This window comes from Podarcis bocagei (genome assembly GCF_964188305.1).
Source record: "Podarcis bocagei genome assembly, chromosome: 4".
In the NCBI taxonomy this organism is placed as follows: Eukaryota; Metazoa; Chordata; class Lepidosauria; order Squamata; family Lacertidae; genus Podarcis; species Podarcis bocagei.
Window position 1 is genome coordinate 11,974,507 of NC_138128.1, and position 25,232 is coordinate 11,999,738.

General features: G+C 45.2%; 2 protein-coding genes across 3 annotated transcripts in view; one reads left to right on the forward strand and one right to left on the reverse strand.

The window, feature by feature from the left end:
- Positions 1 to 6,274, forward strand: part of GNB4 (G protein subunit beta 4) — a 40,315-nt gene extending 34,041 nt beyond the window's left edge. For both annotated transcript variants that reach the window (XM_081190592.1, XM_081190593.1), the window contains exon 10: positions 301 to 6,274. In XM_081190592.1, the coding sequence (XP_081046718.1) occupies positions 301 to 407 (107 nt within the window). In that variant the 3' untranslated portion in view covers positions 408 to 6,274. The remainder of the gene's footprint in view (positions 1 to 300) is intronic.
- A 1,782-nt stretch (positions 6,275 to 8,056) lies between these two features.
- The window catches only part of MFN1 (mitofusin 1), a 34,379-nt gene continuing 17,203 nt past the window's right edge, over positions 8,057 to 25,232 (reverse strand). The window contains 9 exon segments of the mRNA XM_081190170.1: positions 8,057 to 10,273; positions 11,616 to 11,750; positions 12,585 to 12,781; positions 14,528 to 14,683; positions 16,267 to 16,496; positions 17,078 to 17,180; positions 18,544 to 18,648; positions 19,336 to 19,462; positions 21,891 to 22,012. Coding sequence (XP_081046296.1) covers positions 10,204 to 10,273; positions 11,616 to 11,750; positions 12,585 to 12,781; positions 14,528 to 14,683; positions 16,267 to 16,496; positions 17,078 to 17,180; positions 18,544 to 18,648; positions 19,336 to 19,462; positions 21,891 to 22,012 — 1,245 coding nt within the window. The 3' untranslated portion in view covers positions 8,057 to 10,203.

Genomic DNA, 25,232 nt, shown 5'->3' on the forward strand with positions numbered 1-25,232 from the left:
CCAATGTCTAATTTGTCCATTTGTTATATTAATTCCGGGAGAGCCTAAAGTGACATGATGGGATGGAGTGTTGGACTTGAGCTCAGGAGATGTGGGTTTTAATTCCTGCCCAGCTGTGAAGCGTATTGAACGACGTCAGGCCATTGTTCCTGTCTTTGCCATCCTACTGTCAAAGCTGTTGAAATGGTTACGTATGCTGCTGTGATGGTATTGGAAGGATGGCAAGATAACAAATGTGGTAAATAATAAGACTCCTTTTGGGGCCACCCGTCCTAATGTTATTTTTGTTTTCTCCCCCAGGCGTCCTTGCTGGCCACGACAACAGAGTCAGCTGCTTAGGAGTTACTGATGATGGCATGGCTGTAGCTACAGGATCTTGGGACAGTTTTCTCAGAATCTGGAATTAATCTGGCAGGCCACACACACACACACACAGACACGCACACCTTCTCCACTGAGATCTGGAGAGATCAATGCTGCAGCCTATTGCTGTGAAATAACATTTCTACCTTGTATTTACAGGTGAAATTTTTCTACTCACTGATTTATTGCATAAATAGGCTTTCTGTAAATGAAGTATATATAAATATATATATATAAAATCAAGCGAAGTTGTGGGTGGGAGAAATTGGTGACTTGGGGTGGGGAACAGGACATAACATTTATGGTTGACAGAAGCTAAAAGCCAGTCCATCTTGTGTTTGGCTATATTTCCTGGAGGGATTTCTGTTTGTGCCTATCCCGGCTAATTCTGTACTTTTTTTTTTTTGTACATAACTGAATATACACATAGCAGCCAATCATGTAACATTTTGTCTGTAAGTAAAGAAATAATGTTCGCCATTTTTTTTAAGAAACTGCATTTATATAGCTCTACATTTAATCTGAGATGTCTCTTTCCTCCTGAGTTCTGCGGCGGATCAACTTAGATTGCTGTTTTGATATGTTTTTATTTCCCCACCCCCAAGTGAATTTACTGTAGATAAAGTGTGAAGTTATTGAGCTGTTTGTGGATTTTATAACGGGAAGTGTTTGAATTACTGCTTGATCTGTCTTTGTTTCTATCCGTTTTAAAAAACAACAACAGGAGAGAAGGCCCTGACGACTTCTTGCGACACCTAGCGCCTTACTTGCTTGTTGACCAGTTTGTTTAAATTGGCGGTTTGATCCTATTTGCCTGTGGACCCTGGCTAGTCCATTGGCAGTCAGGGGGGTTCTAAACACCAGGGGGTTAAATAGGTCATCAGACAGACATTTCACAAACAAGAACTGAAATATTTTGGTCTGCAGACTATATGAGCTTCCTTCCAGCAGCCTCTAAAATTTGGAACAGCGTGTAAGTTGAGGGACTGAGGCTGAAAAACTGCTGAGCTAATCGTTTGTTTTTATTGGAGCACTTGTAAATGGGAAGTTTTGACCTACTATAAAATCATCAGCCTCTACAGTCTGTATTTCTAGCAAAGATGCTGTTTCTCATGGGATCGTACCACTCCAAGTCCATGTGGGGGCATAACACTGTTCTGAAGGCAGCTCCTCTCACATTCAATCTCGTTCTCCTGTACAATCCACAGGTTGATCTGTTTGTCAGCTTTAAAACACCCACCTGATGTTTTGCACATGCGGAGAAATGATAAGAGCGGGAGTGCATTCAAGCATTCTTCCAGCCATGGGATTTGTGTGCTAGCATAAGTCTTGGCTCTTAGAACCTTCTGCTCAGTTGCACCGATCAGCCACTCTAGGAATGGCTGAAAGCTCATTCTAATACTGCCAAGTTACCCAGACATTCCACAGCAGAACAGAGTTGCCTTTTATGTGTGCCTGTCCCAGAAACGGCATGACATTAAATGCTCTTTGGGCGGGTGCTCTTGATGGGAGTTGGAGTCCAGGAATATCTGGAGGTCCACAGGATCCCTGAACTTGGGCATTTATTTCCTTTTGTCTTCATCTCTCTCTCTAGAACATTTCATCCCAGTTAATCCTGATCCATTAATTGCTACAGTTTCAGCCTTTAATTGGGAGCCAGGTGTTACGGAAGAGCATCCTAACAAACTGGCCACACTGCCTCCTAAAAAAGTTAAATGTGTGTGAGATGAAGTTCACCCAGTCACAGCTCATAAGAACTGTTATACAGCAAAGGGTTAGAAATAGCTTTTAAAAATAAAAATAAATCACTGGAATCAATTTATGGTGCTGGTAAAAAAAAAATGTGCCTGTGCTTATAATCAATTAAGTGAATCACACTCTTCTGGAAATATTAAAAGAGTGGACACGGGAGGTGGATCCTTGGTTGTCTTCTCATTGTGCACACAGTATCAGAAGATGCAATTTTACATTGCTGTTACGTGCCCATTTCTCAAAGTGTGGGGTAAGAGGAGCTTTTAAAACAATCCCAGTTCTGTTGGCAAATATCAGGAGCTGTCAACATTAAAACAGTCTCGCAGCTGAGCCATCTGTTTTGGCAAGTTTCAGCTGAATTTTTAATCACTCATTCCAGCCTTTCGAGTTGCCCTGGTTTACAACAGTAAAAGTGCCAATTCATGTGCCAAGCATAGTGGATTTAGTAGTGGTAAAAAAGACACTACTACATTGTGATTTTTCGGGAATTTGCTCCTCCGCACACTAACAAACCTATTGTCTGTGTAGGACCAAATTCACAAGCGCCACTCATTTCATGTGGATCAGAGAGCATAGGGGTCAAGTAATGTTTCAGGATTTATATTATTTTTCTTTCCATGCTCAGGCAGTCACTCTGAACTGTGTACAAACCTCCCTTGTTACAACAAACACAAGCCACCTTTTGAATTGACCTTAAGACTGACTTGCGCTTGTAAAACTAATGCAGTCCTTGAATTGAAAAGTGAAATACAGTAGCTCCAGAAAAGCTTTGAAATTGAGAATGGATGGGCCAGTGAGCTAAGCAAGCTGGCAGATATTGTTACATAGCCGTTTCTGCTTTGTGCCAGTTAAGGGGTGCGACGGCTTATACTCATGTATTAGAATGCATGTATTAGTGACCCTGGGCATGGATACCTGTGGAAATGTCTTGTTTATAGATGAGGCTGTATGCCTGGAGTCCCCAACATGGTGCTCATGGGTATCATGGTACACTAACCCTTTGTATCTGCCAAGGACCCTTACGCCTCTAAAAAATATTATTTTTAAAATTATTTTTCTTCCCTTGCCTACTTTTTTTCGTGTCATTGGGCAGGGTGGTTCTGAGCAGCCTTGGTTTTTCTTCTGTGAAATGAGTATTTTGTGATGCCCATGATTTCCCAAGTACAATTTGTGAGAGTTACAGATCAATGAATGGAGGATTTTGCAGGTGTGCATGTGGTTCTTAGAGGCTTCCACTCTCATCTGCCTGGAGCTGATGGGAATTTATATTCCAAAACACCTGGATGGCACCAGATTTCTCAAGGCTGCCCCACAGATATAAACGGTTTCATCTTAAGTCGAAACTGAGCTGCCTTCTGTGCCCTTGACTTGTAACAAAAGCATTGCACTGCTGTTCTTCAGTGTTGCTTGACACCAAGGGCACTTTTTTCTTTTTGCATGTGTGTACATTGTGCATGGCTGAAGGCAACTGCACAACTGTGGAGTTTTGATGGGAAATTTCCTTATTTGTAGCATTTTGGACTTCGTTGCACAGAGTGCTCACATCCGCTTTACAAAATGAACGTGGCGTTTGTTGGTATAGACCACCCCTATTGATTTAGCTAGATGTCCCAAGTCGCTATTGTCCTAGCACCATTCAGGTTGGACACAGCTTGAAATGAACAGAATATAGGCAAGGGGCAGAGCTGTTTCCTAACGTTCCCTCTTTTGTTTTAATGGGGCTTGTTCAGAGAAAGCGGCAGTCGTGCTGTGGGTTTGCTAGCTGTGGCCTATGTTAAGCTGTCAAAAGGCTATTGCTAGGCCAATTACAGGATTACTCTGGTTTCCAGCCACACAAGGAATGTAGTATATTTGAAATATTTGCATTCCTATTTGGGTTCAAGTTCATGATTTGAGTACTGCCAGCTGAACTTGGCATCTGAACACTGGAAGTACATCCTTACCTGCAAGGGGTCCGTCATTTTTGCCTCTGTGTTCTTGGCTGTTCTGTGGCTTACTTTAGCAGGAGGATCAGCATCCCTAGGGCAGATTTTTCAACCCCTTGTTCCTTACTGCAATTTCTTGCACAAATTTACCTGCCAGCTACATCCATGGTGGCCTCCACTCGCATGTATTGCACTAAATGATGTGGAGCGGAGCAGTGATTTGCCACGTGGGTATGCCAACTGCTGGAATGAGTTTATATTTCAAAAGCAAAATCGCTTTCCACCTATTGAGCCAAGCCTCGGGGTGAGCCACAATTTGTGTGAATCAGCCAGGCTCCATCTTCTAAGAGAACCAAGGGGGGTCTAGCTCATATGAGCACCCCAGGTTGAGTCAAGGGTTTGAGCAGTTTTTTTCTCCGAAGAGAAAGGTTGCCCGTGAATTGGCAATGTTACGTTTCCTGATATGAAACATCTGCTGCACTGTATGAAATGAAAATCACTCCTGGTCTTGCCCCACTGCAAAGTTCCATATTAATTCAGAGCACAGCCAAAGCATTCTGAGAGTGTTTCCTCTGCCCCTTGCTCCCCATCTCCCACTACACCAGCCTTTCTCAACCTGTGGGTCCCCAGATGTTGTTGAACTACAACTCCCATCACCCCTAGCTAGCAAGGCCAGAGCTCAGGGATGATGGGAGTTGTAGTCCAACAACATCTGGGGACCCACAGGTTGAGAACCGCTGCACTAGACTTTATGTGGTGTTGTTGTTCAGATGTCAGCGTGACTAGGTCATTTTCGGTTGTTGCTTTCAAGGAGTTTGTGCATCAGAGTGACTGCCAGTAGCATTTCATAGAATCATAAAACCTTGAGTTGGAAGGGATACAGGGGTCATCTAGTCCAACTCCCTGCAATGCAGGAATCTCAGCTAAAGCATCCATGACAGATGGCCCGTAGAAATCAAGGGTGCCAACAAATGAAAACTGGCCACCATTTAACAACAGTTCAAAGACATCCCATCCTGTCCGGCGGCCCCAGTTGCCCGGGAAGCATCCGTAGGCTTTGGTCATGGGGCAGGCCAAGCCAGGGCCCAGAGTGCCTCCCAGTTCTCTGTGGCTGCAATAGGGCTTGCCATGTGAACAAGGTCTACAGCCAGCCAAATCCTCTGTCTGTGGGTGGGACCCAAAGTCGTGCATTTGCAGTGGGGCTTCTTAAATGTTCTTCGTCCCTACTGAGCAGATAGCTCTGAATGTTGGGTTGGGAGAAGGATCTTAAACACCATTGGCTGCAGCTGGGAGGGAAAATAGCCAGTGCTCCCTCTTTGGGATCCCGGTCCTTAGGTAGAAATGTCCAATGGCTGTCTCTGACCTTGGAAGTTCAGGGTCTCTGTGTTATGCCTCCTTATCTTGGTCTGGCATGCATGCTGCCCGAACAACTTCTTCCATGTTTGGGGCACTTGCATGCCATGGTCTTTTTCTTTCTCAAGTCAGTTACTGATTGTAAAATACACGCAAGACTGTTAAAAATGCTCGATGATGTTACGGTGAGTACGTGAACAGTATTACTAATGACTTATAAATGATGATGATTACTTTTTTATATGTGCCTGACCTTTCTCGTGCCACACGACGTTCGGTTTTGACTAAATGTGGGCATCTTAAAGAGACGGTTCAAGCCTTTGCTTTTACAACACAATGGTGCTCTTTCTTTCCTCTTCACGGCAACGCATCTCGCCATGTGTATATTCGCATAGCCATCCAAAGGAACTGCATCCGTTTTCAGAAATGAATGGGGTTTCCCCCCGCTCTTAACGACTTGCTTCAACCTTTTCACATCCAGGGTGTGTGTGCACAGTGGTTTGGTGTATGTGTGTGGTTCTCTTTTTACCTTGCTGCCAGCTTCTTTTGAGGGAAAAAAACCTTCCAAAACATTTCCAGGTGCCAAGTGATTCTGCACCGCCTTTTGGATTGTGTATTCAGAAAGTCTTAAAAATTATTTTATTTAACCTAATTAAAAAAAGAAGAGTGCAGGGACTTGTGCCATTTGTTCTTCTAACAGTGCTGTTGTATAGAGACTTCCCTGTGGATTAAAAAATAAAAAAATCACTTGCTATGAATTGTTTATATTCCTGCCTCTCCTCCCCCCCATAACAAACCTTTCCTTTGTATTTGTACAGTGGTTCCGTGAAAGATGTTACCCTGACTTGATATTGTAACCAATAAACCGCTTTTAACTAGGATTTCTTTGCCTGCAATGGTTCATTTTCCTTCCTTCCTTCTCTCCTCCTCTGGAAATATGAGTTAATATGGGACATGGCTGTATAATACTTACACCTCTTTCCTTATGTTCAGAAACATTATTTATATGCCTAAGCATCTGATCTGTTACATGTTGTTGTTGTTTAGTTGTTTAGTCGTGTCCGACTCTTCGTGACCCCATGGACCAGAGCACGCCAGGCACTCCTGTCCTCCACTGCCTCCCGCAGTTTTGTCAGACTCATGTTTGTAGCTTTGAGAACACCGTCCAACCATCTCGTCCTCTGTCGTCCCCTTCTCCTTGTGTCCTCCATCTTTCCCAGGATCAGGGTCTTTTCCAGGGAGTCTTCTCTTCTCATGAGGTGGCCAAAGTATTGGAGCCTCAGCTTCATGATCTGTCCTTCCAGTGAGCACTCAGGGCTGATTTCCTTCAGAATGGAGAGGTTTGATCTTCTTGCAGTCCATGGGACTCTCAAGAGTCTCCTCCAGCACCATAATTCAAAAGCATCAATTCTTCGGCGATCAGCCTTCTTGATGGTCCAGCTCTCACTTCCATACATCACTACTGGGATCTGTTACATAACTACCATATATACTGGGGTAGCTGCAAAGAAGTGTGAGTAAACTTTGCTCAGACAGTGGAGCGTGTCTGCTTCCATAAAGGTCATTGCCAGGGGACCCACCGAAACAGTATGGGACACTGGAAGGAGGGGAGATACTGCCAGAATTGAGGGAGGCTGTCTTTCATATATGATTCCCCCTCCCTCCAATCTTGCCTTTATAGCTGATTAAATGCAATGAGCAAAACTGTTTGCTTGATTTATTAGCTGCCTAGTATAAAAACCACTTCAAGGCAGCAAAAGGTGGAAAGGAAATTTTGGTATCACAAAATATTAGATATCTAAATTGTCCTGAGATAGTGGTTTAGAAGGTAATAAATTGACTGTAATAATAAACATGGGAAGAATTAATGTGTGTGTGTATATATATATCTCCACATAAATTATGCACATGTGCATACTACATTTTGAAACGAGCATTCTAGAAATGGTCAAATTCCATTTTAAAACAAGTTAGTCCCAGCTTAAACTAAATAATCACTGTAAGGTCTTAAAAGTGTGTTCTAGACTGTCTTCTATAGAAACCTTAGCCATTTCCTGCCACATGCCTTCTCAGTCTCAGCTGTGATCAAACAATATAATTTTTTGCCTGTGGCTCCAGCATAAATCCTTTTGTGATACATGACCACTGCAATTAAACAGGGCAGTAATGTAAAATGAAATCCTAATAATCTGTCACCAGTGCTCCTGAAATCCCATCACAAACTAACTTGAAAGTGTGGAAGATGCAGAATGTTAAACATCACATTTTATTTAGGACAACCAATATGACCATTCTGTTTTACTTAGAATTAAGTATGGTTTCCCTTAAAGAAGTAGAAATTACAGATTAAAGCTTATGGTCTGGATCAACCAATATCCTTTTTGGTTAGACCCTGAATTAGATGAGCTTTAGTTTAGCAGCTAAATTTTAGCTACAGCAACAATTAAGCTTGGGCCTAGACTACATATTGTGAAATACGAGAATCAGTTTGGTGGTTCCTGCACAGATATCTAGATCTGCAATAGCTGAAACCTTGCTGGAAGAGGCACCTCATTCAAGTGGAGAAATCCTATTAAGAAAATTGTTGAGCTTCCCCAGCTGAAGCAGAGGGCGAGAGCTATCACTTGACTGCAGCAGGCTAAAATCATTTCAGGACACTTCACTACCAAAGAAGTCTAGAAGTTTATTTAGTTAGGACTTCCAACAATAAAGTGATAATCTTGGGAGGAAAATACCAATTGCAGTGAGGTTTTTAATTCCCCCTTCGAGCCTTCGCAGTTTAGAGAGCAGAATTCTCCCAACGTGTCATATCTTCATACATACAGCCAGCAAAGAGACATGGAACGACATGTATGACAACAGTGAATGAAGAAAGCAGCTACTGAGTGAGTAGCTTTCAAATTCGTTGTGTTACTTGGCCAAAATAAATACCTACAAAAATGTGCCATAACAAAAGATGTGTGTAAGTCTATCCGTTGTTTTTAGAGAATCGTAGACCTTAAATAGCTGCAATCTGTACAGTTCACGGTGTCATTTTAGTTTCACATTCATCAAATGTTAAAAATCCTTCTGGCTGCATTCACAATGAAACCCACCCACCACCCACTTCAAGCAGGAGAATCGTGTCAGACATTTCAGTGCACCAGAGTAAAAATACAAGAGTGAACCTCAATTTTTTTGCTAAACAAAAGTCTCTACCAACCCAGCAGTTTCATTAGCCCTTCCTGAGCAGTGGATTTTCGTGTTCAAGCAACACTACAAAAACACGGGCTCTTTTACAACTAAGTTCTCATTTTGGTTTTAAAAAAACATGCATATTTTGTAACTGTACCTAAAAGAAAGAAAAAACTTCCGCGCCAGCTTCACTGATAATAATTAAACAGTTCATCAGTTTCAAACGCGTTACTCAAAGGTCACTTGTAGGAGCAACTGAAACTTCTGCATTTCTTTTTTGTAAAATGCACTGACCGAAAATTGTCATGGGAAGACGGGTATCGGAAAGCAGGAGAGCCCCTTGATTATGCAGATGAGACATCCCTAACCTGGTGCCCCCCTCTCTAGATGCTTTGGGTAAGCAACTCGCATCACTCAGTGCAACCATGGTAGCTGGAGCAGGCATAGGCAAACTAGGCCCTCCAGATGTTTTGGGACTACAATTCCCATCATCCCTGACCACTGGTCCTGCTAGCTAGGGATCATGGGAGTTGTAGGAAAAAAACATCTGGAGGGCTGAGGTTGAGGAAGCCTGAGCTGGAGGCAACATCAGGTTGTAGGTCCTGATGCAGACCATCATTGAGGTCCTAACTGAACCACCATCAGCGAAAGAGTCCGTGTGCAATAAAGACTATTCTGTTAAGGGGGCAACTGCATAAGCAGAGCAGTCTTGATGCTTTTCAGGGTCTTAAAAGAGCATTAATCTTGGGCATGCAGCCTGAAATTAAATGCTTGGCCTGGGCCAGGCAAATAGAATGAATTTTGGACTTCCAGACACCTCAAAACTAGACACCCTTATTCTAGCTTCATACGCATGACATCGCTTTGGTTTTCAAGAACTACCATTGGGTCAAAAGGACGTATGCCATCACTGAAAAGGGTGTTTCTCCAGAACAGTTCTCTGAGCTAAGCCATGTTCTTCTCTACAAACAAAGTTGCTAGCTAATCTTGACTGAGAAGGTCTAATTACCAGGGCATTAAAGCTTTAAGAGCATGACAAATAAAATTTGACAGTCTTAGTCCCTTTCAACAGAATGGGAAATCCAGAGTTATGCCTAATGCTCAGCCATAGTGATTGTCTCTGCACTCAAACTTCGTAAATCCCTTTGGAAATCTGTCACCACAATACTTCAGCTCTGTAACAAGAGTCCTGGAAAAAGCCAGCAGCACACATTCCCACAGAGAATTCCAGCTAATACAAGACTTTGACACAGGATTAGGGGTGAATTCACTCTATTCTCTTCCTGGATGCCAGAAAGAGGGGGGCTGTCCTTTAGGCAAACACTAATACAAAATACTAGATAGGTCTGCTAGTTTTATTATTTTTACACTGCCAAATAATTTTCTGTACGCACCAGTAAATATAAATTATTTCTCTTTCTAAGAAAAGATGCAAAAGGATTCAATCAGTGGTAATACTGCTTCGCTCCTCTAGCTCTCAGGCAGAGTTCATTTTCTAAGCATCAAAAGAGCCAGGCAGCAACTGGGAAAGTAGAATAAAGGGGGCTTGAAAAATTCATGTGACTTTGCAGGGATGGGAAGTAGTGTCATCTTGTAAATTCCACCTGGAGCAGCCAAAAAGCACGAGGCCTTCTCTTCATTTCTTTTTATGGAGAAAATCCTTTGTAAAACAGTCAAACTCATCTTCAAGGCGGACAGCTTTTTTCCTACAAAAAAGGAGGGAAAATACGTGTGGCAGCACATTACTTTTCAAAAACCATTTCTGAGGATATTTACTCCGTTCCACTGAAAGAGTATTCACTTACTAAAGTTAACACATACCGCACACGCAGCACAATGTAAAAACTTAAAATCAAGAACCGTACGCCCAAATTCGTGCTTCCCATATGCATCTATTTGGCCACTGTGAGTATAGGGTGGAATACACACACACATAAAAAAAACCGCTGTGAAAAAGCTTTTTTTAAAAAAACATTTTGAAAAATACATTGAATTTAGCTTAGCTCACTGTCACCATCTAGTGTCAAATCTGTATATTGCACTTCACATTTAAAATGTTTTACAGTGGTGCCCTGCAAGACGAATGCCTCGCAAGACAAAAAACTCGCTAGACAAAAGGGTTTTTCGGTTTTGCGTTGCTTTGCTAGACAAATTTCCCTATGGGCTTGCTTCGCAAGACGAAAACGTCTTGCGCTTTTTTTTTAAAGCCGCTTGAAGAGGCGCAGTTGCGACAGACCGTGCTTCACAAGACGAAAAACATTGCAAGACGAAAAGACTCGCGGAACGAATTCTTTTCGTCTTGTGAGGCACCACTGTATTTGCACCTGTGTAGATGAGTCCACAGGTGATGGACTAGATGGGCCACTGGCCTGACCCAAATAGAATAGTATCATAGAGCTGGAAGAGACCCTAAGGATCTAGTCCAACCCTCTGCAATGCAAGAATATGGGAATCAAATGTGCAACCCTTCACTGAACAACCAGGGTGGTATTCAACTAAGCTTTACTCACGAGTTTTTCAAAAAGTAAAAAAGATCCTCCTGGTACCCCCCCCCCAAAAAAGCTCAACAACTATGTTGAGATCAGGGATCAGCAAACTTTTTCAGCAGGGGGCTGCTCCACTGTCACTCAGACCTTGTGGGGGGCCGGACTATTTTTTTTGGGGGGGGGGATGAATGAATTCCTATGCCCCACAAATAACCCAGAGATACGTTTTAAATAAAAGGACACATTCCACTCATGTAAAAACACACAGATTCCTGGACCGTCCATGGGCTGGATTTAGAAGGCGATTGGGCCGGATCCGGCCCCTGGGCCTTAGTTTGCCTACCCATGGGGTAGCTCATTCCCAGTTTTATAATACTGGCAGTAGATCGCAGTCTCTATGGAGTTGTACGTGCCTGCTCTAGACCTATCGCCAATATTGCTTCAAGACACAGCCATGAGATTATGACACCCCTCAAGGCCAAAGCGAAGCAGTCATTTCATCTCACGGCTGCTCATTTCGATAGCTGCAGAAGCAGCCCCCCCCCCCCCCGTGGCCATTTACCGTAGATGTTTTGAGTGGTTCTGGATTTTCTCCAGCTGAGCAATCTCTTTGGACAACCTTGCAATCTCTTCTTCCAGGTTCCTCTCCGTGATGTCAACTTGCTGGCACAGGCGAGCAAAAGTCATGGCCATTTCCCTGAAAGAGAAACCCGGAAAGCCCAGGTCCGCCGATTTGTTCAACCCTGGAGGCTCCGAGGGGGAAACGGCAATGAGATGTCCCCATCCCCGCCCCAATTTCCTGCCATATGCATGGATGACCAAGCGCTCAAGGGGGAGACCTCTACCTCTTCTTTTTGACATATGTTATACAGAAGAACAGGGAAACCCTGAAATGTGGCTCCCATTTTGGTCTTGCCAACATGCCACTTTCAACCAGTAGTTCCCAAAGTGAGAAGGAGTGCCCCCTGGGGTTCTGGAGGTGGAATTACCTAGAGGGATGCTAAGGGGCAAAGGGGGTTTGGAGGTGTGAATTACTATCAGATTTTGAAAAGCTGGTACCACTGGATCAATTTAATCACATGCTGAAAGGTCTCTTTACCAAGGGATAACTGTGGAGAGGATGAGAAATGAGTTGGGATGAGCCACGGAGAAGGAAGTAGCTTCATCCTGGAACTTACAGGATAGGGAAAGTGGGAATTAATAATAAAAATAATAATAAATAATTATAATTATACCCCGCCCATCTGGCTGGGTTTCCCCAGCCACTCTGGGCAGCTTCCAACAAAATATTAAAAATACAATAAAACATCAGACGTTAAAAACTTCCCTAAGCAAAGCTGAGAGTCACAGGCTCTTTCAAGGACCTAACAGAAATTACTCTGTTGAAACCACCCAGTCCTTTGCATTGCAACCCCCAAGCCTCCCTTCCAGTCGCCTTGCAGAGATCCCCTTTGAGGAAATGGCTGAGACGGCCCTACAACTTCGCTCCTCTGGATCAGAAGCCCAAGTTACGGAAACAGGCAAGACGTACTGTTGCACCTGATGGCTGCAGTTTGCGCTGGTGAAGCTGACGATCATCTGAAGCTTCTCTGTGGCGTAGTTGACAAACTGCTGCTTGAAGGCTCGCTCTTTGGCTTTGGTCGTCCAAGTGAGCCTCTCGTAGAGATACAGCAGCCCATACAAACTCAGGGAGAGGGAGATGACCTTCCAGCCAACCGTTCTCCAAACCTGGAAGAGGAACACCAGGGTCAGAATTTGAGCAGGATCTATCTAATACAGTGGTACCTCGGGTTAAGTACTTAATTCGTTCCGGAGGTCTATTCTTAACCTGAAACTGTTCTTAACCTGAAGCACCACTTTAGCTAATGGGGCCTCCTGCTGCTGCCGCTGCTGCTGTTCTTATCATGAAGCAAAGTTCTTAACCTGAAGCACTATTTCTGGGTTAGCGGAGTAACCTGAAGTGTATGTAACCCGAGGTACCACTGTAATGCAGTGTTTCCTCAAACGTGGGTCCCCAGCTGATGTTGGGCTACAACTCCCATCATCCCTGAAGGCTGGTCCTGCTAGCTAGGGATGATGGGTGTTGTAGTCCAACAGCAGCTGAAGACCCATGTTTGAGAAACACTGATCTAACACATCCAGACTAGACTACTGCAATGTGCTCTACAAGAGGGGCTGCCCCTGAAGACTGTTCGGAAGCTACAGACAGGAAAAACCAGGCTTTGCCTTGCTTTGTCTGTGGCATGGCAGCAGAAGAGACTTTTCATTCACAGTATTATAAATTTATCCATAACATTTATATCCTGCCCTTGCTACTCACAGGTGCCCAGGAAGACATGTGCATCAGCGATAAAATACAGTTAAAAACCAAGGGTAGGAGTCACCTATGAGACCCATCATCAAAAGCCCTGCACAAGGACTTTCACTTGTGCAATGGGGTTTCCCCACCTTCCCCCCCGATGTGCCCTCCAAAATTGGCTTGGGGGCTGTAGGGAGAACCCACTGAATGGCACAGAGAGTGAGGATTGTTCCACCTGGCAAGCTATGATGCTTGTGGAGATGGTACGTTTGTAAGAGCCCGACACAGAATTCCACCCAAAATAAACCCAAGGATCTAAACCTTGTTGTTTAGTCGTGTCCGACTCTTCGTGACCCCATGGACCAGAGCACGCCAGGCACTGTCTTCCACTGCCTCCCACAGTTTGGTCAAACTCATGTTTGTATCTTCGAAAACACTGTCCAACCATCTCGTCCTCTGTCATCCCCTTCTCCCTGTGCCCTCAATCTTTCCCAACATCAGGGTCTTTTCCAGGGAGTCTTCTCTTCTCATGAGGTGGCCAAAATACTGGAGCCTCAGCTTCACGATCTGACCTTCCAGTGAGCACTCAGGGCTGATTTCCTTAAGAATGGAGAGGTTTGATCTTCTTGCAGTCCATGGGACTCTCAAGAGTCTCCTCCAGCACCATAATTCAAAAGCATCAATTCTTTGGTGATCAGCCTTCTTTATGGTCCAGCTCTCACTTCCATACATCACTACTGGGAAAACCATGGCTTTAACTATACGGACCTTTGTTGGCAAGGTGAAACCATAGTTTGCTTTAAACCAGGGTTTCCCAAACTTGGGTTTCTCAAGCTGTTTTTAGACTGCAATTCCCCATCATCCCTACTCACTGGCCCTGCTAGCTAGGGATGATGGGAGCTGTAGCTCAAAAACAGCTGGAGAGACAGGTTTGGCTTTAAATAGTTCAGTGCAGCATGTGAGCTGGACCACTGTGCGGTGCTGCACACCGTAGCACTGCTCCCCTGGTTAACAGCCCCCCATGGCACAAAGGGTGCCTTAGACAGAGCGCTGCATATACATAATATGGGGAAGTAAGTGGGCAGGCAATTAATCCATCGCCACATGCTGCCCATCCCTAGGTCTGGTGCTTTCCCTGGATTTCTCACCACGGCAGAGTTGCGCAGGGTACTCACAAGTCCTCCGACAATGATGACGGTCATGGAGGTCCGGGAGGTCAGCGACGCCAAGTTGGTGACCAATGAGACCATGAGCTCCTCCTGTGATGCATTCTCTGGGGTCAGAGCAGGAGCAGCGGGTGCACAAGGGGTGGAGGCAAGAGAACGAGGGATCTAGGGGCGAAAAACAGAAACTGGGATCCATCTTCCCAGGGAGCTGGGCATGTTTAGGCTGGAGAAGAGGAGGTTAAGGGGTGATATGATAGCCATGTTCAAATATATAAAAGGATGTCACATAGAGGAGGGAGAAAGTTTGTTTTCTGCTGCTCCAGAGAAGTGGACACAGAGCAATGGATCCAAACTACAAGAAAGAAGATTCCACCTAAACATTAGGAAGAACTTCCTGACAGTAAGAGCTGTCCGACAGTGGAATTTGCTGCCAAGGAGTGTGGTGGAGTCTCCTTCTTTGGAGGTCTTTAAGCAGAGGCTTGACAACCATATGTCAGGAGTGCTCTGATGGTGTTTCCTGCTTGGCAGGGGGTTGGACTCGATGGCCCTTGTGGTCTCTTCCAACTCTATGATTCTATGATTCTATGAGACCAGAACGGGGAGAGCTCAGCTTTAAATAAACAGCTCACAATGAGTGTGTTCGTGAGCTACGGTGGGTTAGATGAAACTATATAATGGTGGAGCATCAGCCTTAAAAAGGGGTTTCAAATAGCTTCAGCAAAGGGCTGTGCTAAAGTGCAAGCATATTCTGCAGCCAGGCAGTCCAAATTCTGCACCAAGAAAGCAGAATTCTGCAACCTACCCACCTTATTTTGTACACTTTGCTCTGCTGCTTACATAACTGGACACAGCCGATCCCAATGGCACTGGGCAAGTACCAATATATCTCAAAAGCCAGTTTTAACTTATGATAAATAAATCTTGCACTATTTCCAGGAGGGCAAGCTGAGGCCTCAGAAATTCTGCAGGTTATGGGGCAGAACTAGGGGCTCAGCAGTGTACTGAAGCCCCAGTTTATCTGGCAACCCGCTCAATGCAGAGGTTGCAGCAAGTGCTTCCCACCCAATTTCAAGCACACCTTCGCTGTCATGAGGACTACAAGCTTGCTTTGCAAAGTGAAATGCAATAGAGAGACTTGGAAAAAAGTTGGATTCCGTGTCGAGAATCACGTTCCCTGTTTTTCCTGCCCTCTTGGAAAAACAGGCCCATTTGACTTGCACGGATCATAACTTTGCACACAGGGGCTGGGCTAGGGGAGGAGGCCAAAGCCTGCTCTGGAATATAAGAACAGAGGAAGCTGGCTCATTCCGAGTCAGATCATTGATCCATCGAGATCAGCATTTTCTCCACTGAAATGACAACAGCTCTCCAGGGTTTCAGACCAGGTGACAATCCCAACCTTGCCCGAAAAATGCCAGGAATTGTCCGTGGGGCCTTCTGCATTCAGAGCAGATGATCTATCACTGAGCTCCCCAAAGGTCTGGCAGGAATCGCCTGCCAAACGGTATAACTCCACTCTAAAGGCCTGCAAGGGAGTTGCACATTGGCACTTAGGAACAGGAAAAGGTCCCACTGTTGCTGTTTGAGGCTGTTTTGCACACAGGCAGGCAGCTGCCCCACTAATACAGAGAACAGAGACAGACGCCATAGGTCTCCACTGACACACTGGAGATGCTACTTGCACCCGGTGGATCGGGATCCTTCTGCATAAGCTGAAGCCCCCTAGAAAAACCCTCCAAAGCACTCACTGCAAGAACCGGCTCCGCCACGCCAAGCAGCACCCGGTGAGCGTTTTTGGGGCCCAGGTACCGGCTGACGAGGGCCGTCCAGCCCAGCGAGAACCGGAAAGTGATGTCCTCTTGGAAGTCGGAGCACAGGCTGTTGCAATTCAGGTCGTAGCTGAGGTCGAACTTCCTGCACGGAATCAGCAAGTGGAGCTTGCTCTGGACGTCAGAAGGCAGCAGGGCCTGCAGGCTTTCTGGGAAAGAAAGGAGAGGGGTGAAAGCAGAGCTCAAAGCAGACTCCCCCCACTACAACTCCTATCTATCTGTCCCATTTATATGCCACCTTTTATCTTCCAAGGATCTCAAGGTGGTGTACATGGTTCTTCTCCCCCCATTTCATCCTCAAAACTACCCTGTGAGGGGGGTTAAGGCTGAGAGATGGTGACTGGTCCAAGGTCACCTAGTGAGCTTCACGGCTGACTGAGGATTCGAACCCTGCTCAACCCAGGTCAGAGTCCAGTACTCTAACCATTACACCGCACTCTCTCATGAGCCCCCATACAGCTGACACCCAAGGGACAAAGATAAATAGCTGCTTATCAGGAAGGGGACTGGCAAAAGGAAGGAAGGAAGGAAGGAAGGAAGGAAGGAAGGAAGGAAGGAAGGAAGGAAAAAAGGAAGGAAGGATAAACTAAGGAGGTAACCCTCCTGGTGCACAAACTTTGGATATGAAAGACTGTAGTCCATAAATCTCTGTTCAAATAGATATACAAGGGTTTCTTGGGGGAGGGAGGCAAAAAAGCAGAATTTAGGCATTCCTCTGCATAAATCTTACCGATCATTTCCTGCTGCGACTGACACATAGACTTGTTGACTTCACTGGAGCAACGGTCGGCCAGGTTCCTTCCCAAGCCCTCTTCCAGGTGCTTGTTGAGCTCCTGACATTTCACAGAGAAAGCAAAGAGTCAGCAGGTGACTTGTCCAAGCTGTAGGGTCTGAAAAGCCACAATGAGGCAGCAGAGGGCAAGCAACTGACGTGCTCAAGGGCATTCTTACTACTACTTCTGAAAACGCCTCTCAAAACATGAACAGCTGTGCAACACAGTTAACTTTTCGTATCCTAGCTGCCTGTGAAGAAACTGCTCACCTCCTGAGCTTCTTCATCTGCATGGGCAGGAGAGAGAAATCAGAAAGTTGCGGGAGGCACCTGCCACCTGGGGGACAGCCTCCCAAAGGCCCCACCTGCCTTCCAGGACATGTCAGTCGAAGGCTCCCCCAGTACAGACTTAGGAGCAACCAGCAGACCAGTCAGAGGCCTCTGCCCTCTCCCCTCTTTGCATACTTGAGACTTCGAGTCTCTACATGGCACACTGGGCAATGGTTTGAATGTTAACACTCTTCGCAATTTAATGGGCAACTTGCTAGCAGCTTGTCATTAAACTATCTACAGTTTCCCTACCAATGCTTTTAAAACACACACACACACACACACACACACACACACGCTATTAAAAATATGCCACTGTGTTACATTGCAAGTGCTATCCTGATGTAATGAGTTGCATCCCCATATTTTAAGAACGTTTGGACTGGCTGCAAAACATACAGACTCGATTTTTTGCGGGTAAGAAACACTATTGCCGTCCAACTGATTTCACTAGCACCATGCAAGTTAAGGCAATTGAATTTCAAACACACACTCTCTCTCCGAATTTCAACACTTTCCAAGGAGTACACACATACACAGAGATGTAGGGGGAGTGGAAGGAATATTTTAATTTTATCCCACCCACCCCAAAAAGAGATCATTCATTCATTAAAAATGAACTTTCTAATTACAGTTGGCATGACTTTCTCTTCAGTCGCAGAGTTTCTCAAACAAATTAGCTTCACCGAGATCTTGAGGGGCGGTGGCAACATTTTGCCAAATAAGGTTTTTTTTTTAAGTGTGTGATCTTTTTGATCCTTGGGAGGGATCAGGAGCAGTGCTATTTATCTAGAAAAAGAGGTGCCAGAGCTCACCATGAATGCCATTCTTGAATAATGGCAATGGCGCTCATTTGAGAGGAGCCGGAACTGAGTTCCTGCTGGAAAAAGCCCCAGGAAGGAGAGTACTTATAATTCATTCCTCCCTCTGCCATTTTTGATCAGAAGTGAACACTTCACATTAAACTCAGAGAAACTGATGTATTTGAGACGTTCTATGTGTTGGTCATGTAAGCACAAAAAGACCCATCACAGAACCCCAACAAAGCAAAACCGGACAAAACCTAAACCATTTCCACCTAGGGCAGAACTTACACTCTTATATAGTTTCAAAACTTGTGGGGATGGGTGGAAATCGGAGGAAAACTCATCTACCAAAACAGAAAGCCGACAAATTTCATCAGTCATGGCTGAAGATACCTGGAAAAGACACAAAGGACAAGAACAGCATGAGGAGCCTTTTTACGAAACGCAAGCGGGGTGGTTATTCTAAATTCTTTGCAGATTGATGCTCAGGGCAGCTTTAACTTCCAGCACAACCTTGGGATTAACGCTGCAAGCCTTCAAAGCCCATCACGTGCCCTTATTATCTCAATGACCCTGAAGATATGAAGCTTCCTTATTCCATGCCAGGCCACTGATCCATCAACTAGCCCAGGAGCAAGCGGACTTCAGGCTATTTATCATGTTCTCCCACAAGTCGTTGCTCTCTAGCTTCACAATCAGGATCCGTTCCCAGCTGCGCTGTGCCAGACTGAACGGAGTATGTCAGAAAGGGATCCTAGGCGCTTCCGCATGCAAACCAACCCCCTTAGCTATGGCCTCCCACCTACCTTACAACTGTGCAAGGCAGGCCAGTAATAGTTTCCTTATCACAGATGGAAGGAGAGACTCAACCAGAGAGATCGGGAAAGGCCTGACTAAGGCCACTCAGTGAATTCTACCTCCCAGCTGATGTTCTTAACAACCCCTTTCGATATCTTTGAAGTTGCTGGGCACTTACTGTCTTCGCTAGCCATTGTTCCAGCACCAGAAGCCCTTAAAAGCACCCCAAAGGTCTGTGAACAGCCATGATTGGCATGCTCCGGGCTGGTTACCGCAACTTACCTTGTTTGCTACCTCCTCCGTGACTCCTTTGATCTTCTTCTTGATGTCGTCTGTCAAAAGGTTGAGCTGGTTGCGGACAAATTCCAGCCTGTCCTTCTGATCTTCTCGCTCTTCCATTGAATGGACTCTAAGGTAAGTAGCAGAAATGCAGCCATCAACCCCGACTGTACGCACAGTGTCCCGGCAGGGGAGAAAAACCGAGCACCAAAGTGCTGCTGCCTCTCCCTGTCTAGGTAGGCTTGACGCAAAACTACACCCAAGGACACGGGCGAGAATGGCAGCTCACCAGTTAAAGAAAGGCCCCAACCCCTTGGGAGAAGGGCCTTCCCAGTGGTGGCTCCCAAACTATGGAACTCGCTCCCTAGCCACATTGGCCTGGTGCCCTCAATGTTTAGACACCCGGCAAAGTCTGTCTTGCTCTCACATGCTCAGGAGAACTTCTGAGCTCTATTGGAACCTTAGCCAATTGTCTTTTACCTACCACTGGGTTTCAACACCTTATGCTTAACATTTTTACCCTCTGATTTTCATTTGCTGTTTTTACCGTTTGTCGTTACACTTTATTATGCACTCACGCTGTGCGACCATATGCTGCCTAGGGATTATTTTGCAATATTCTTACAATAACTCCGTTAAGGCAGGCCAGTATTATCATTCTACTGCAGATGGACTGGGGGTGCGGGGAGGAAAGGGAGCCAGTGAGTGAGACTCACTAAGGCAATCTAGCACATTCACTGCAGAGGAGCAATTTTTAATCAGATACGTCTCCAGTTCCCAGCGATTACATTACTCTAGTTCCCAAGGTATATGGAGAAATATCGAATTTTTCCATGTATAAGATGACCCCCAATTTTTGACTAATTTTTAAAAAGCAAAAATCATCGTCTTATACACGGAAAAATACGATATGTCCCTCTTTAATGCAGAGCAGATCTATTTTTTCATCTATTTTTCCATGCTTGGATTTTTGGCAGGCAGGCAACAAATAGCCCTGCTTTAGAGGCAACCTGGGCACTTGTCATTTCCCCCAAACATGGACTTGGGATTCCAGAATTTCAGCAAGGGCAAAAACCAGTGTCACGGGGGGAAAACCCAAAACCTTCATTCATTCATTCATTTGATTTATTACTCACCAATATTAGATTTATTAGGGTCAGTCCTAAATCAAGGGTACAAAGATGTATCTTTGACATATGATGAAAGCTATAACAATCAAGGTGCCAGCTTAGGGTCTGCCACAGAGAATGCCCTCTCCTGCCCAAATTTCTCAGGGCAGAGGAACTATAAAGACAGCTTGGGTGGGGGGTGGGCTTTGCCGATCTTAACACCCAAGAGAGTCTGTAGGGAAGGAGGCCATCTTTCAGATATTTGGGGCCTAAGTCCTTAACGGCAGGGAGCCTTTTCCAGCCTGAGGGCTGCATTCTTTTCTGGACAACCTTCTGGGAGCTGCATGCCAGGGGTCACAGAATTATAGACTTGAAGGCCTGGAAGGGACCCCGGCGACCATCTAGTCCAACCCCCTGCAATGCAGGGATCTCAACTAAAGAAACTATGACAGAAGGGTAGGTTTTACCCTTATACAGAAGACTAGTTTCAACACCCACACTCCTCCAGGACAGCAAGAGGCATTATCAGGGTTCAAAGACAGGTTTTTTAAAACAACAACACTCAAGGTGGGGATGAACTGGGACCAGTAGGGTGTGTGGTTTAGGAGAGTCCAGAGGACCAGATAAAGTAGCTCCCAAGCCTGAGGTTTAGGGCTTTAAACACTAATGTGAGCACTTTGAATTGGGCCCCCAAAACCAACTGGCAACCAAAGTAACTGCTTTGAAACAGGGACTAGGTAAAGGTAAAGGGACCCCTGACCATTAGGTCCAGTCGTGGACGACTCTGGGGTTGTGGCGCTCATCTTGCTTTATTGGCCAAGGGAGCCAGCGTACAGCTTCTGGGTCATGTGGCCAACATGACTAAGCCGCTTCTGGCGAAACAGAGCAGCGCATGGAAACGCCGTTTACCTTCCTGCCGGAGCGGTACCTATTTATCTACTTGCACTTTGACGTGCTTTCGAACTGCTAGGTTGGCAGGAACTGGGACCGAGCAACGGGAGCTCACCCCGTCGCGGAGATTCGAACCACCGACCTTCTGATTGGCAAGTCCTAGGTTCTGTGGTTTAACCCACAGCGCCACCCGCGTCCCTTTTGAAACAGGGACTACATTGTATCTAAATGGGATGCCAGCCAATAGTCTGGGCTTCTGTATTTTGGATGCCGCTGCACAGAGACCTGAGTTGTCTTCAAGGGCAGCCCCACGCAGAAAGTGTTGCAGTAGTCCAATCTGAAAGTATGCAGTACGGTGGCCAGACCATCTTTCATGCATTTGAAGGGACAACTCAACGAATGTGGAGGCCAAGTGACCAGAGAAATCCTGTACTCACCTCTTGCCAGCAGTGGCCTAAGGGCTGCGCTATGTCCTGATAAAGGGAAGAAAGGTCAGCGCCACCCGGTGGCTCTTTCCCTGCATAGCTGAGCAAGGTGAATATGACAGGAGAGGCCTACCTTTGATTGGCTGCTGCCACGTTTATGGAGTCCATAATGTTTTTCACTGTGTCTAGGATCTGTTTAGCTCTGATAGTGTGCTGCTCAAACTTGGTTTTCACAGCTGACTGCGAGATACACTCCTGCGAGGGGCCCAAGCCACAACACATTACTGCAATTCCATCACCAACACACGCTGGAATTTCACAAAGGCATTGTGCTGCTATGTATTAAAACTTAAATCCTAAAGCAAATTATATCTTTTAAAAAAACACACATTTAAAGTAAAAAACATACAACGGAAGCAAAAAGGAACAAAGGAAGAATGAAAACAAAATCACAAGTCAATAGCAGGAAGTTAGTGCTGTCATTGATGGTGCAGCTGCAGCAGAAATCGGGACCCTAGTGCCCTCCAGATGTTCTTGGGACTCCCACCATCTCCAGCAAACATGGGCCATGGGGTCAGGGATGATGGGAGATGCAAGTCAAACAATCTCTGGAGAGCCAAGGTATCCCCACCTTGAGCCACAGTAATGTGCAATGGTCAAATGAAAAGCAAAAGAAAAGCAACAATGAACGTCAAGCCATTTGGCATTGGCCATTCATTCAGAAGGAAGGAGCTGCTGTTGTTGCTACTTCTTGCTAAGAGTCACAGCACACATGACAGGCTATGGGTGTATCACTAAAAACTGAACATGTGAATATGGTGAGCACACCTATTCTACAGGTATGCCGATTACCGAGCTGTGATCAGCTCAATTTTGAATGTAGGCTCCAAGGTGAATTCAGGCTTGCCTCTGGCTAATATAGACATCTGAAGGCAGCCCTGTTTAGGGAAGCTTTTAATGTTTAATAGATTATTGTATTTTAATATTCAGTTGGAAGCTGCCCAGAGTGGCTGGGGAAACCCAGCCAGATGGGCGGGGTATAAATAAAAAATATTATTATTATTATTATTATTATTATTATTATTATTATTATTATTAGGGTCATGACCCTAGTGCTCTTCAAGAATCTAGTGGCTTTGGGTGCCAACGGATATAGAGCTGCCTTATCACTCCCCAGATTTGTCTGTCAAGCCAGGAATTGCCTCCTTTGACTGGTCACAGCTTTCTTGAGCCTTGGAAGAGGTCTCTCACATTGACTAGGGTTCTCTTGATTGGGACTTTCCGCAGGCACCTGCTCTATCACTCCCCAAATATGCACAAATACAAGGCATGCAAATGAGTCAGGCTTTCTGTATTCACGCATGGCCCACAATCCTGAAGGAGGACCTTGCACATCTCTGAGATACCCACAGTGGTAATGCAGGCATCTCTGAAGGCAGGCTGATGCAGCCATCATACAGAACCTAAGCTGATCCAAGTCTGGTGACTAGATGAAGGCAGAAATCCTATGTATGTGCCAAATGCCATATAAATGTAAGAAACAAACAGAATTCTCTTGTACCTAAAGTCATTCCTGTGAAGAATCTGTTGTTCACCTATCGTGATAAACCATGGTTTGCCACAAACAGGCTTGAACGGGCTATTTTGATCATTGTTGCATGCAGGGGGAAGGAACTAAACCATGTTCACAAGAGAAAAGCCAATGGTCTGAATGCTCCCAGTGCGAGCAGCAAAGCAAGCCATGGTTTATGGCTTATTGCAATCCACAGTTTATGGCTCACATTGTCCTCTGGGAACAGGGAAAATTAAATTTTCTTGTATCTAGGTTTACTTGCACTTAGGACATTTTAGATCACAGCAGGTGACAGAACAATATTTTTTTAAAAATGGAAGGAGAAAGAAAAAGGGAAAAGAATACATAAGGAGAGTTCCTTGATCCTCGATGAAGCAGATCTAGAAATCAGCAATGAAAATGCAAGAGGCTAGCATGTAACAGCACATTGTTAGAGCTAGACAAGACGTGGAGGAGAGTCAGATTCCAGACAGGCAAATAGGAAGGAGGCGAAAGGGTTATAATCCCATCCTGTGCACTACGCAACCAGAAAATCCACAGCAGAAAACTATAAGAAGTACAAAAGTTAGTAATGCCGCAGCAAAAACAACCTCAGAAATGACAGAGTACACAATTCAAACAAGTTCACACATCAACATTATTGGAGCAAACTGAATTACCGTCTTGAAACCTGGTCTCCTCCCAACAATAACTCAGTGGTAGAGTACATGCTTTGCAATAATAATAACAACAATAACAACAATTGCTTTCGACAACAGAAGATGAGTTTTAAAACAATACAAAATAGACAAGTTTTGCGTGCAAAACATCCTGGGTTCAATTTCAGGCATCTGAAATTAAAAGGATCTGGGGCAGGAGAGAGACTGGGGAAAACCCTACATGAGACTATGGATCAGCTGGGGCACCCCACTCAGATGGGGGTGTGTGTGTGGTACAAATAACAATATAATTAGTATTATGGATACCAACCAAGTCAGATGTCAGGCAATGAGCACCTAGGACATTCCACGTGTAATGCATGCGCCCAGCTACTGAGCTGATGGCTGCGGGGAGGGGGCATGGTTCAATCCAGTCATTTTATAAATAGCTGCCTTGCAGTTCAAGCACAACAGCAAGTTTGTTGGAAAGGCATTCCTCAGCCTGGTGAGGTGCACCAGAACGGCCAGTGATCAGGGACGATGGGAGCTGCAGTCCAGGAATTCTTAGAGGTAAACATTAGGTTGGGGAAGACAGCATTCTATAATGCTGGGGTGGTTGCAAGTGAAATTCCTTGCCGCGAATATTGTTTTGCCATCCAGAACTCAGGACACTTGTTAAGTAGAGTTCAGCACATGTTAATTCCACCACTGAAACTGCCATCCGAATCAGGAGAACGTAATTTAAACGTGTGTCTCCCTTTTCTCTCTCCCCAACCCTGTTTTGTGACAGTTGCAAAGCTTCTTGCCTGACCCCTGATTTGTCCTGCCAACACGTGTTGCCTTCTAAGAGATGCAGTAAAAGGTAAAGGTACCCCTGATCATTAAGCGGACGACTCTGGGGTTGCGGCGCTCATCTCGCTTTACTGGCCGAGGGAGCTGGTGTTTGTCCGCTGAAAGCTTCCGGGTCATGTGGCCAGCATGACTAAGCCGCTTCTGGCGAACCAGAGCAGCGCACGGAAACGCCGTTTACCTTCCCGCCGGAGCGGTACCTATTTATCTACTTGCACTTTCGAACTGCATTCTAACAGAGGCAATCAAATGTACCCAGGTGATGAGAGGCTTAACATAAAATCATTTTGTTGCCTAAGCTGTTATACAGAAACTACACCTACTTCTTGCCAAAATTTCACATTCTGAATGCCTTTAACAAAGAAAAGTCGATCAATACATTGGGGGTGGGGGTGAGAACAGATATGCGTTACTT